At 41.9% G+C, this 13359-nt stretch overlaps 1 protein-coding gene across 1 annotated transcript; it reads right to left on the bottom strand.

Annotated features, from left to right (window-relative positions):
- Window positions 1-10016: 10016 nt before the first annotated feature.
- On the bottom strand, window positions 10017-12888 carry LOC130461607 (uncharacterized). Its single transcript, XM_056829761.1, has 5 exons — window positions 12720-12888; window positions 11911-12582; window positions 11383-11782; window positions 11184-11293; window positions 10017-10729 (listed from the first exon to the last, which is right to left on the bottom strand). Exons 1-5 carry the CDS (start codon window positions 12886-12888, stop codon window positions 10017-10019), a joined length of 2064 nt encoding a protein of 687 aa, XP_056685739.1.
- Between the last annotated feature and the right edge of the window lie 471 nt (window positions 12889-13359).

Genomic DNA, 13359 nt, shown 5'->3' with positions numbered 1-13359 from the left:
ACAGGCCATCCCGAGCGTCGATTATTTTTGTGGCGATCGTTCGGGTTTGCGGAACACGTATTTCGGTATAACTCTTTGGCAAATTGGTTTATGAATGTTTGGGCAATTTTTTAAGGTCGTTGGTTTGCTAACATTGTTTGTCACACACAATCACATATTTCGCTAAACATAACTAACATTCCATCATGAGGCAATAATAATATGTCATGTAGTTTATGATAGGCTTCTATGGGTAGTTATTTGCGCCTGGCTTGGTACCGCTTCTATCGCAGATCCAACACATGCCCCGGTCGAGGTAGTGTCTTCAACAGACGAATTTCGCCCAAGAGGCCAATCACGATGTAAGCCAAGGGGGCATGCACCAATGAGAGGCCCCTAGTGGGCGAGCGATTGGGTTTGGGACGGGTGTACTACTAGCGAAAGTGCCGAGTGGACAACATTCGAAGCGTATGCACCCCCCGGTTGGCGATGGGTATCCTTAGTCCCAACTCCCGAGATGAAACATCTAAGGGAGCCAAGATTCGTTATGCGGTTCTATCCGTTCACATTAATATGCTAATTTTCAGGTCGTCCCAACTTGATGGGGAAACAAACGCGGGGTAGGATCGTTTCACCCTTCGGCTATTTTGATTACCTACGAGCACGAGTATTTCCTTCACTATCCCCAGTGGAGTCGCCAATGTGAGGGGGTCGAAAAAGCACGAGGCTAATGCGTGACCTTGTCCCTCGTGGGTGTGACGTTTCTTTTTGTCAAATCAAATGTAATTGGATTTCCTGTGAGTTTACACCCAATTGACTAGTAATATAGGAGTCGCCATTCAGTTTTTAACGACAATGAGAAAAACTGACAAAACCCGGTTATCGTGACATAAAGGGAGTGCAATTATGTTTGACCACGACGGTCGTAGGTTCCCTTGTGATCCTTGGTGTGGGGATCTCTCAACATACACCCGCAAGGTAGAGATTGAGGGTTCGGGGGACTGTAACTACCGAGAGGAGTATTCGCTCTTCGATAACTCAAGAGGCAGGATATCCTTACTAGCTCAGCATAAATAATTGAAGGGACATGCGTTAACTATTAAACTAATCTGAGTTGGTTTTAACAATATGCAACATATAGTACTAGATCGAGCGCGATTATCTGATTTAGATTGTATTAAGGGACCTAGCATGATAATCCAATTTCCCAAAATATTATCTTTATTAGGCGTGATAGAACAATCAGATTTAATTAGTTAAACAGTTCATAAAAGGGCGAGGAAAGCAATTAAACCATGGAAAAGGGACACATTACGACGCACCCTTGAGAGGTGCGTCACGGTTCTCAGAAAACTAACCACTTTGACTTTGCTATTTCTCCTTTTATTTAACGAATCTCAAATTATGGGACGGGATACGTTCTGTTCGATTTATGGATCGATTGCGACAGAACGCGTGATCAGTTTTGCAGCGTGAGGCTTAGGCTTAGGGGTTCAGAGTCAATACTCAGAATAATAATTGTGTGTTGTGTGTTGTGTGTCCTCTTTTCACGTCGAACTTGGGCTATATTTATAGAAAAGAGTTCGTGGAAAGATAGAATTATAGAACTCTAATCCACGAGGAATTAGGAAAGAATACGTCCCAGGTAATTTCAGCGCCCAGAGCCAGGCGTTGAAAATAGGATCTGGGCTGTTTTCTTAGTCAGATTCGGATTCCTAGAATCCGGAGTGTTTGAGACTTAATCGGGTCTTTTAGTGTGTATTAACCTTGTGACGGAATGCGTCTGGGCCCGTTACGAACTCTAGGCTCGTTAGGATTTTAATTAATATGTGACTCTTATTTTCGAATCATATTAGGAATAGGATTCTCTCATAATCTCTATCTCATTTAGGATTTATGTTGGAATGCAACACCTAATTCTGACAGGTTTCTATCTTTTATGACTTGCCACTTTTAACAACTACCCATTACGGTAGTTACTATTTTTAGCAGGTTTCCATAAATAGCAGGTTTCGGGTGAAATGAAAAGGGGAATTGAGATTCGTTATTTTATAGGAGATGCGTTGTCAAGTGGAGATTTATGCTTTCATCATCGAACCTTCCCTTTCGGGAATGGGGACAAAAGTAGGTGTCTACAGCAGGGGCCTGCAACAAAGGACGAGGCCACCGTCCCCTTTATGATTCCAAGTACGCACTCTTTAGTGCTTCGGACAGCAGAGTACAGCCTCAATTATTCAAGATTCCGAAGCCGCAAGCCGCGCAATTTCAAGCAGTCCGAGTCAGCGCCTCGGACCAATTTCGGGTCAATCTGTTCAAAATTCAAGCATTCTAGTCCTATATCGCGCGGCGTCCTAAGTCGAATCTGCATATGCATCAGCAAAAGTTGAATATACTTTGACTTGCGCTTTTTCTAACCAAAAAACCTCAGTCAAAGTGGGGGCTTATAGTGGGTATGTACACCCGAAAAAATTGGCAAATTTTTTCTTACAAATTTCAAAAGCACACACAACGCATACAAAATTCAATTTTCAATCATACAAAAACCAATATTCAGCCATAAAAGATCCAAAAATTCCAAACCTTGCAAAATTAAAAGCCATACAAAGTTCAAATTTCAAACCCAAACCATACAAAATCCATACAAAAATCAACCAAGGCAAGCTGGAACTCGCCACCATGCAGGGTCAGCCCGAGTCATCATCAGCTGTAATGTCAACCACAGGCTCCTTGTTCCTGTTTCGGCTCCTATAACGCTCCAGATCCCGATCCAGCTCTGTCCCAGGGGTACCAGGCTTCTGCTCCGGAATACGAAGAGTACCGGGAGAATGATAAGTTCCCTCCTGAGGGGAAGGATACTGATAAGGCTGCGGCATCGCCATGAACTGGCGCAGCGCCCCAAAAATTTGGGTCTGACGCATCCTCTCCATCTCCTGCTAGTAAGTCCAACGATCTACACCCCAAGGCTGAGAAACGCTCGCTCCGAAGTAATAGCCGGGATGAGGTACAAAAGGCCTCGAACTGCTCGCACCCCTAAAAGAATGCCTGGTAGGATCAACATATACAAAGGGGACACCTCCCCTATCAGCATCAGAATGCCTCTGATAAGTACCAGCACCGGACCCCTGTCCTAGATCCAAGCTCGGCTCTTTCTGCCTCAACGAAGTCTCCACCTGGGGCTCCCTGTCAACAGAACCTCTGCGACCTCGACGGCGCTCCTATACAAAATACAAAATTCAAGAATCAGACATCCAAGTTCGAATTTCTAGAGTACAAAATTTCACAATCAATGAAAGCACCTCTCTGTCCCGGCCAGAAATCTTCTGGGTCAGCTTGGCACAATGCCTCTTCAAAGAATCAATTAGAAGCATCCAGCGACGCACTCTCACCCGAGGTGCCTGCAAAAAAAATTCAAGATCAATTTCCAGATACAAGATTACAATCAGTTTAAAGCAAATACAACAATACTTACAGCTGCATAATGCTCTGGCACTGCATCATACGATCTCCGGTGCGGAGGAGAAGCTATAGGGACAGTCACCTCCACCTGCTCACCATCCGAGTTCTCATAGCGGACAACCATGTCAGCATAGGGAATGTCCTCGGGGTCGACCTCCTCCTCCTACAAACATTCATACAATGATTATATTATACAAGAGTACAAGAATACAAGAATACAAGAGTACAAGAGTACAAGAGTATAAGAATACAAGAATACAAGATACAAAATTCAAAATCTCACCGGCAGTACGAAGCGTACAAGTGGAGCAAGCCTCTTCAAAAGGTCCTCATAATGGCCCCTCCTATCTACAAAGTTCTCCCAAGGGAGACAAACAGCATCACCCCTAGCATTCAAATAGAGCTGGGCGATTTCTTCGTCTGGCGCTAACATGGACTCCGTTGGGTCCTTAGGGACAAGCCTGCCCCCCATACTATGCTGAAGGGACACCCGCTCCCCCAAATACCACATATGGCGATACACCCTCGGGAGCAAGACCCGCCGCCCAGACAAGAAGTGGGCACGAGTAGCCGGAACAGGTATAGGCGCACCAGCAAAGGGACGCCAAACCACCTACAGAGCAGACAACTCAGGCAACTATACAAGTACAAATACAAAAGGAAAAAACAGTACAAAAGTTTACCTCATCAACGGGTAAAACCCGCCAAGCTCTGCGGGAGGCCGCCAGAGGCATACTCCTGCGCACCGCTCCTGTCTAAGAGGCAGCATACGGGTAAGCCGCATCTCTAGTATAACCGGCGCCAAAGTCGGGAAGTGCTCGTACATCCAAATATTTCAAAAAGAAAACAATGCATCAATCAAATTCAAGATACAAACATACAAGTACAAGATACAAAGTACAAGGAGTCTCGAATACCTCCAGCACACTCCACAAAGCAGCAATACTTGGGTCGCTCTCCGGCGCAGTCCGGGAGACCCACTTCATCTCATACAAAAGGTGGCTATATGATAGACCCTCAGTTGAGGCTCGAAACGGCCCTCAAATCCTGCAAAGCCGTCAAGAAGCAAATATGCACCCGACTTTTCATGCTCGGGGCCATCACTCTACTCACCAGAACCAAGAGGAAGAGCCGAACCCTCTGCTCCGCAGATATGTCCACTTTGCGGATTGCATCCATGATCACCGTCACAGAAGCATGGGTGTCATCATCCGCCAAGTCGACAACGGGGCCAAGCAAGCCCCTGACACCACTCGAGTGCCACGTCAGCTCAGAATCAAAAATCATGTTCCTCTCAGAGAAGGGAAGACCCGTGATCATAGCAAACTCAAAAGGGGTGATAGTGATCTCCCCCCATGCCATATGAAAGGTGTTGGTGGTATCCCACCACCGCTCCAGCAAGGCTTGTAACCGGGGTTTGATCCCCGTTCTCCTCTGAGTATCTCCCATGGCATGCCAGAAATCGACCAGGCCCGTCTGCAACCAGATCTCCATAGCCCCCGCGTCAGCACGGACGGTCGGAAAAACTTTGTGAAGGTCCGCCAAGGACCAAAAAGTGCGCAACGGATCTCCATCAGCCTATCGATGAGCCGATCAGTTCAAAACCTATACAAGTTCAAAAAAGACAAAGCACAGTACAAGACTCACCAAACCAGCGCGGGGCCGCTGAGACAAATGAAACTCCGGTCGGAACACTAGATCGGAGGGACTCTAGCTAGTGCCAACGAAGGCGGGTACTCTCCGGGGAACCATGCCCTCCTCCGGCACATTTTTTGCAGCAGCTTCATCATCCGAAGCATCCTCCATAGCAGCTCGAACCACCGAATGTGCGGCAAGCTTTCTCCGAGTGTGACGAGGCATACTAAATCATGCAAAATACGAAAAATCAAGATTTTAAACTGGGGGCTATCCTATACTAGCCCATACAAGAGTCAAGATTCAAAAAATCCCCAGTGGCAGTACAGACTCAGCCAAGGACCTCTACACCAACGCCTAGGCTATCCATGCCGAAGCAGGAATACAAGTTCTACACCAGAGCCTAGGCTATCCATGCTGAAGCAGGAATACAAGATCTACACCAGCGCCTAGGCTATCCATGCCGAAGCAGGTCGCCGGTGAGACCACTATCTACGAATGCCAGGTACAAAGTTCAAGAAAATTTTCAAAATTCAAAAATTCAAATCTACAAGTTCCGACAGTTCAAGTTCAAGTGGCTATCAAACAATTTTCTACAAGATTCAAGAAGCCTAATATCATGCAATCATCATTTCAAAGTACAAAATATCAAAGCTACATGCAATCCTAGAGATTATTTCATAAGCAAAACATGAAATACTTACATGGACAATTAGGCAAGAACAAGATCAAGGGGAGAGTATTCGACCTTTGAGAGAGAAAAAGCAAGAGAATGAAATCTTGAGCTCTTCAAATGACACGGCAAGGGGGGGGCTTTTATAGAACAACCCCGCGCCTAACGCCGAGCTCAGCGCTGGGCGCTGACCTGATGTATGCGCAGGAATCTTCAGCGCACGATCCTCCGTGCTGATTGCACGCCCTTTGCTGCTACGATATTCTGCACCAGGCATCAAACATCAAATCGTGCTATCCTCCGAAAATACGGGTATATACCTGTATCTCCAAACACGAACAGATGAGCATTTCAAGAATACAAAGTCTGAAAAATATAACAATTCAGGCGTTCGACTCCCAACGGACCCAAGCTCCAGGAAAGTCAGCCGAAATTTCCAAATCTTAAGAGCCAATAAAAAGCTCTTATCCCCAGTGAAGCCCATCCCTAGCGGATCAATTCCGGGTATTCAAAATTCAAAATTCAAGATTCAAGCGTTCGAGATTCAAAATTTTTGATGCCAAGCTCCGTCCTAAACCAAAGGCGGAAGAACAGTACAAGTACCAATCGGAGTCATCACCACCACACGGAGGTAGACTCTATCCTTTTTTCTAACACCTGTTTTGTGCAGGTACCGGCGTACAAAGAATGGTCTTGATTGCAGAACATCTTGACCGTTCTCCGTCCCGAGTCGAAAACTTTGACTTGCTCTTTCCTAACCGGACGCTCAGTCAAAGTGGGGCTTCTGTAGACACCTAAATCGTGTCTCCCCATTGAGATGATGACGATACCATTATCCTTATTAGGCGGTTGGAGAAACTCCTTACGGAAGTCCCAATTTCCTAAGAACATTTCCAAAATCCAAAAGCCAAAATCCAATCCCCGAGGCCGTTCCCATTCCGGAACTCGGTACAAAATACAATTTCCAAAAATCAATTTCAAGATCCAAGTACAATCTCACCCAATTGACTATCCCATTGGTTTTACAAGGCCTTTTCTAGTCAAAATGACACTAAGCAATCCAAATTCGGGCGCTGACCCACAAAACCGAGCAAGCCGGGCCTCGTCACGTAAAACCCAATTCAAAACCCGAAACGGCTTATATTTAGACGCAAACCAAGCCTTAATCATCAAGCAAACACTACGTGACAACTTCGTACAATTCGTACAAAGGTACACCATTACAAGCCAAAACAAGGACGGCATCTTTCGTCCTTGTTTGGCAGCTTCTGCGCCACGTCAGCAGCGCCTGGCGCTGGCAGTTGCGCTGGACGCTAGCGTGAGCTTCCGTTTAGCAGAAACTTCTCCTATTTAAACCCCCAATTCTGAGAATTATGGGGAGGCAAAAATCAAAACACAACGTCGTAATACAAAAATTGCCACTCAAATCAAAATACAAAAATCCTCCAAAATCTCATACAATTTCCAAGTTCTGAGCAATTGGGAGATCTAAAAGGAATTCTTGCCTAAACCTAACTAGGTAATTCCGAATCCCAACCCTAACCAATCATGTTTCCTTGATTTTCTCTTTCAACAATGATTAGTAAGTTGATACTTTTAATCTTAAAAGTGTAACTTACAACAATCATACATTTCATACAAAATCCAAATTTTATGTGATACAAAAATGCAAACTTTCAAGATTCAATGATGTTCAAGGTTGTTTGTAATCACTTCCTTGAACTAGAATCATCTTCAATACATGGAGTAATCAAAGATGATACCTTTCTAATGTTTAAAGGTTTAATCTTTGAGATTCAAGACTCCACTTTTCAAATTTCAAGTTCAAGTTTCAAGATCCAATAATGTTTAGGGTTGTTGTAATCACTTCCCTAAACTAGGATCATTTCAAAATAAGAGCATATCAAAGACCAAACCTTTTCAACATTAAAAGGTCCAATCTTTGAGATTCAAGACTCTTAAGTTCACTATTTCAAGTTCAAGTTCAATATTTCAAGTTCAAGTTCAATATTTCAAAGTTCAACATTTCAAGTTCAATATTTCAAGTCCTATTTCAAGATTCAAACTTTTCAGGTTCGAGTTCTATGTTCAAAATCCAAGACACTTTAGGTAGAGCAACTTGATCTAAAGTAGAGATTTTTTCTTTGAATCCGTGTCGGGCGCACTTATTCTTAAGGAGTCTCTTGGCGTTCGGATCTCATGTGCTAAAATTCAAGTTCAATACCGCACTTTCAATTATGCAAGTTCAATTCCGCACTTTCGATTATGCAAGTTCAATTCTGCACTTTCAACTATGCAATTTCGATTCCGCACTTTCAATTATGCAATTTTAATTCCGCAACTTTACTTGCCTAGTCCTTCTAGGCAATGTGGTTCCACCTCCTAGTCCATTTCTAGGTGGTCTTGTACTTTACTAATTTTGCACCTATTTTCCATTGTGATGTTGCTTTACTTGTTTATTGCTTTCATCACCTAACATGCTAAATACAACAAAATACAAGGTTACACCACGCTTAACGAAGATAATTTCTTGGACAAACCGATCTTAGGTTCCCTTAAATTAACTTTAAAGAAAAGTGGTCACAATACAAAGTAGAAATTCTATTTGTTCTAAATTCAAATCTACATAGTCCAAACTAGGGTATTTTCGAAAATGTTATGCCACGTATTTGAATTATTTTTAAAGCTCGCGAAATAAGCATCTCGTTCCCTTGCCCGGATCTCACCCATCCGTTTCTAAGATTCAATGCCTTATCCTAATAGAGTCACTTTTTGGTCTTTCCAAACGAGTCCCTAAACAATGTTTGGTGGAGACTCCTTCAAAATACAAAGATACAAAGTTCTAAAACCGCCCCCGTAGGAAGGGAAAAAAAGCGTACGAACGAAAAAAACCCCCCTACACCTGTTGAACTTGATCTCGGTCAACCTTGCAAATGAAGCATCTGCTGAAATTCTTACCTTTATCGCAAATGCTCGAAAGCGTCCATTCCTGTTGATAGTCTGGTGTCCCAGAATTCTGCAGGTTTATAACTAAAGTAGCAGAATCTGTAAAAATGCAAATTGAGTCAATAGAAAGTGAAATAGCTCAATCCATTCCTTTTAAACAGGTCTTTGCTTCTGCATGCGCCGCCGAGCTTGCCATACCCCAATCATTGCCTTCCTTTTCTCCATTCAGTACAATTGTAATTGATGACAAAACCCAGCCCATTCCAGCTCGATGACTATTTTTCTGCCATGCTGCATCAACTTGTAGTCGATATGTAATTGAACCCTCATTACTTTGACCAATGTCAATGTTGAGAAATCTTGGAGGATAAGTATAACAATGTTGTTGCGGTGACGGTAAATCCATGCTTGATATCTGAGTACCGATAAAAACTCTGTATTGAGTCATTACGTCTTCTACCTGAGCTAAAACTGCATGTACTGTGGGATTCTGCCCCCGGAACACCCTATAGTTTCTAGAGATCCATAATGCCCAAAGAGTACTGACAAAATATGGGATTTTGTCCCCTTGTCGACCATCCGAGCTTATAAAAATCCGGATATAATAGAGAATCCATTCCTGAAGGGAAAGATTCTCTTCGAAAGTAGAGTGGATTCCTAGCAATCCACACATCCAAACTTGTCTTGCTATCGAACACCAGCGAACACACATGTTGGTCATCCTCTTCCTGATCTCCACAAATTAGGCACCCCACATCGATTTGAATTCCTCTAGAAAGTAAATTTACTTTTACAGCAAGACTCTGAAGCATAATTTTCCAAATAAGAATTTTCCACTTGGGAGGAATGTACAAAGCCCAAAGTTGTTTGTAGAAAGCTTGATTCGATTGCAGAAAGTTCACATTTGTATCTTCCTTGCATAGATCTTGTAGATATGCATAACCAGATTTAACAGTGTAATTACCTGATTTATGTCTTGGCCAAATTAGGTAATCATCTCCTTGATTTCCAGGCAACTCTGTTGATAAAATAGCACGAGCATCGGTACTTTCAAAATTCTCCCATACCTTGACTGCATCCCATTGCAAAGTTTGTTGATTTATAAAAGCAGGTACTTTCCAATTTTTAGCATCTCTTAAACAAACATAGGATGACAAAACAGGAACTTGACCATTCATCCACTTGTCTCTACCTGCGAAAACCTTACATCCAGACCCAATTTCCATGCGCAACCCTGAAAAAGTGGGTTTTCTGCCTTTCGAATACCACGAAATCCTCAAGAGTCCCAACCTTTATTTTAGTCGTTCTTCCTAGCGATAGAGCAGAATTATCTTTTGCATGATAAATCTTTGAAAGGAGGAGTTGTGGATTTCGATGCAACCTCCATGCTTGTTTCATCAAAAAAAGCTGAATTGTAACTAGATATACCTCGAATTCCTAAGCCGCCCATACCTTTAGGCGAGTGGAGAATTTCTTTTCGCACCCAGTGCAATCCTGTCAAACCTTGCTTGGCCCAAAAGAAAGTAGCGATCATGGAATCTAATTTGTTTGCAATCCCTAATGGTATTTCCAAGCAGTTTAGCACATGAGCTACCATTGAAACCACCACAGAGTTGATCAAAATAAGCTTTTGTTGTTGTGATAAGGGAATGACATTCCATGATGTTAACAGATTTGCTACTTTATCAATCCAGAAATTGAAATGAGTAGAACGTTTCCCCATGACGTCTATAGGGACACCCAAATGTGGTTCAAATTTATTTATTTGTGGCATCCTTAAAATGTCCTTGTATCTGCCTTGACCCTCCGTGGAAGTATTCGGGCTAAACTTCACAAAAGATTTATGCAAGTTCAGTTGTTGCCCCGAAATGGCACAAAACCTAGCTAGAATATTCCTCATCTTCAAACAAGCATCATCATTTACTTTGAAGAAAATCATGGCGTCGTCTGCAAAAAATAGATGAGAAATACAAGGGCCACGATGAGAAGGTTGAATTCCTTGAAAGAACTTCAACTCCCTACCTAATGTTAGCATCCTACCTAGTATGTCCATGCAGAACAGAAACAAAAAAGGAGAGAGCGGGTCTCCTTGCCTGAGGCCACACTAAGGGCGAAACGGAGAAGTAGCTTTCCCATTTAGAAGGACTTTGAAAGAGGTTGTTGAGATGCATTGATGGATTAACGAAATCCACTTTGAAGGAAAACCATAGGCCCGTAAAACCTTTAAAAGAAAATCCCAATGTACTAGATCATAAGCTTTACTCATGTCAATCTTGACAGCCGCTAGGTTTGACCCTGTCGATTTTCTCCCATTAATGGTTGATAATAACTCATGGCTAATAAGAACATTGTCTGACATATATCTCACGGGGGTGAAAGCATGTTGTTCATCTTAAATCAAGATCGGAAAAATTGGTTTAAGCCTATTAACCAAACATCTTGAAGCACATTTATAAATAGTATTGCAAAGACTTATAGGTCGCAAATGGCTAACCTCTTCTGGATTTTGAAGTTTTGGTATCATTACCAACAATTTTTGGTTCCATTCCTTCAACATATGACCCGTGTTGAAGAAGTGTTGAACACTTTGAATCACCGAGTTCCCTACGATTTCCCAATTATGCTTGAAAAATTCCACTGACATTCCATCTGGGCCAGGGGATTTAGAACTTTTCATTGCGAACATTGATAACCTTATTTCTGAACCTGAAAAGGGTTTTAGCAACGCTTCTATCTGTGAAGTTGAAAGTTGAGGAACATCAATTTCTCTAAGAACATTATCCAGGTCATCATTCTGGAATAAAGGAGCATCGAAATGAAACAATGTCTTCAGATTGGAAACTACAACATTTTCCACTTCTTCTTGGCCTTCTGCAAATCCAGAATCTGAAATTCTAAGCCTACGAATAACATTTGTAGCTTGTCTTTTTTTAACTCTAGCAAACAAAATCTTCGAAGGACAATCACCCTTTGCAATCCACATCTCCTTCATTCTTTGAGACCAATATTGAAACTGTAAATTTGCGCTGGATCGAGCATCCGCCACCTGGGAAATATAAGTATTTCCTGTGTTCAAATCTGAAACCTTATTTCCTGCATCAACAAGAGGATCCAACAACTGCTGCCAATTTATGCCCAACATCGTTTATTCTCTAAACACCACTTCCTAATCCGATCCTTGGCCATCCTGATCTTTCTTGACAAAGAATACATAGAGGAACCAGCTATGGATAAATTCCAAACTTCCTCCACAATTTTTGAGACTTCTGAAAAAGATAGACACCAATTCTCGATTTGATAAGGTCGATTCTTTTTGAAAACCAAATAATCTGTTTCAAATACAATAGCTGCATGATCTGACACAAGGATTGGATGATTAATTACCCTACTATCATGAAACTTTAAAAACCAATCAGTTGTCATGTAAGCCCTGTCTAATCTTTCCAAAATGAGGTCTTGATCTTCTCTTTTATTGGTCCAAGTAAAAGGCGATCCAGAAAACGGAACTTCAATAAGACTTGACGCTAAACGCCAGCGAATAAATTCATCCCACCCTCTAATCATCGAAGACCCTCCTAGTTTGTCTGAATAATTTGCAACTTGATTAAAATCACCAATTACAAGACAAGTAGGGTAAAGAGTCAATAAAAATAAATTTTGATCCCAGACCTGTACCCGGTCCTCAACTAAAGGTGCGCCATAGACAAACATTACTTCCCATTCATTTCCAAAAGAGATTTTGATTTTACAAAGTACAACATTTTGTAAAGAGAAAACACAAAATACCTCAAAAGGACACCAACCTAAAACCACTAAACCACCTTTAGAACCTATAGAATTAGTACCACAAACAAAAGAGGGATTACACCCTTTAGCTAACCTTTCTACATGATCTACATAAGATTTTGTTTCAGAAAGGAAAATAAACATTGGAGCAAAAGTTTTAAACAACCAGACCAAGTAAGGAGAAAGTTGGGATTTTTTGTCATAAGAACCCCGACAATTCCAGGAAATTATTTTCATAATAAACTTGGGGGCTGTGTAGGGCCAGCCGCCAAACCCAGAGAGCGACAGAGAAGAAGGGCAAGAGAATTTTCCTCCATCTCCACAACAGTTGCTGCTAGTTGTTTGTTTCCATAAGCAATTATATTAGCACCCACCGAAATCCTAACCTTTTTTGCCTTAGAAGACATTGACATTGTTATCTTCCTCTTGCCTCGATTTTCCATCTACATTGATGTGTTTTGTACAACCACAACACTTGAACCCAACAAGCCATGGATTTCTTTGTGAAAAACCCCTCCCTTCCTTTGAACCCTAATATTAAAGCCTCCCTTATCTCGAAATCGTTGCCTATATAATTTTCGCCTTTTCTGTGTCCAAGTTGAACCCACAAAATCAAAGAATCCATGTTGTTCATAAGACCTCGAATAGCCTACCATACCAGAACCTTTTCTTTTTTTCACAACAAAATCATTAAATCCTACTTCCTGCATCATTGTGTCAACTAATGGAACATCAATATAGATTTCACCAATATCATCAGAGTCTAAGTCAATTCCCTTAACAATGTAGCCTATGAATATTAATTCTATAGAGAATGAACATTCCAATACAAAATGAAATAATAAACTTCAAAAGTATTAATCAACTCATTACATCAAAAAGAA

This window comes from Spinacia oleracea, chromosome 5 (genome assembly GCF_020520425.1).
Source record: "Spinacia oleracea cultivar Varoflay chromosome 5, BTI_SOV_V1, whole genome shotgun sequence".
In the NCBI taxonomy this organism is placed as follows: domain Eukaryota; kingdom Viridiplantae; phylum Streptophyta; class Magnoliopsida; order Caryophyllales; family Amaranthaceae; genus Spinacia; species Spinacia oleracea.
Note: the sequence above shows the minus strand (reverse complement) of the source record. Positions and strands in the feature narration are given on the sequence as shown.

Excerpts from the sequence above, each read along its gene's own strand:
- LOC130461607 (XM_056829761.1), bottom strand. The coding sequence starts at position 12,888 with ATGTCAATGTCTTCTAAGGCAAAAAAGGTTAGGATTTCGGTGGGTGCT. Across the intron at positions 11,294-11,382 it reads TTTTCAGGTTCAGAAATAAG|GGAACTCGGTGATTCAAAGT; the intron begins GTTATCAATGTT and ends GGGAAATCGTAG. Across the intron at positions 10,730-11,183 it reads AACTTCAAAATCCAGAAGAG|GTAGGATGCTAACATTAGGT; the intron begins GTTAGCCATTTG and ends TGGACATACTAG.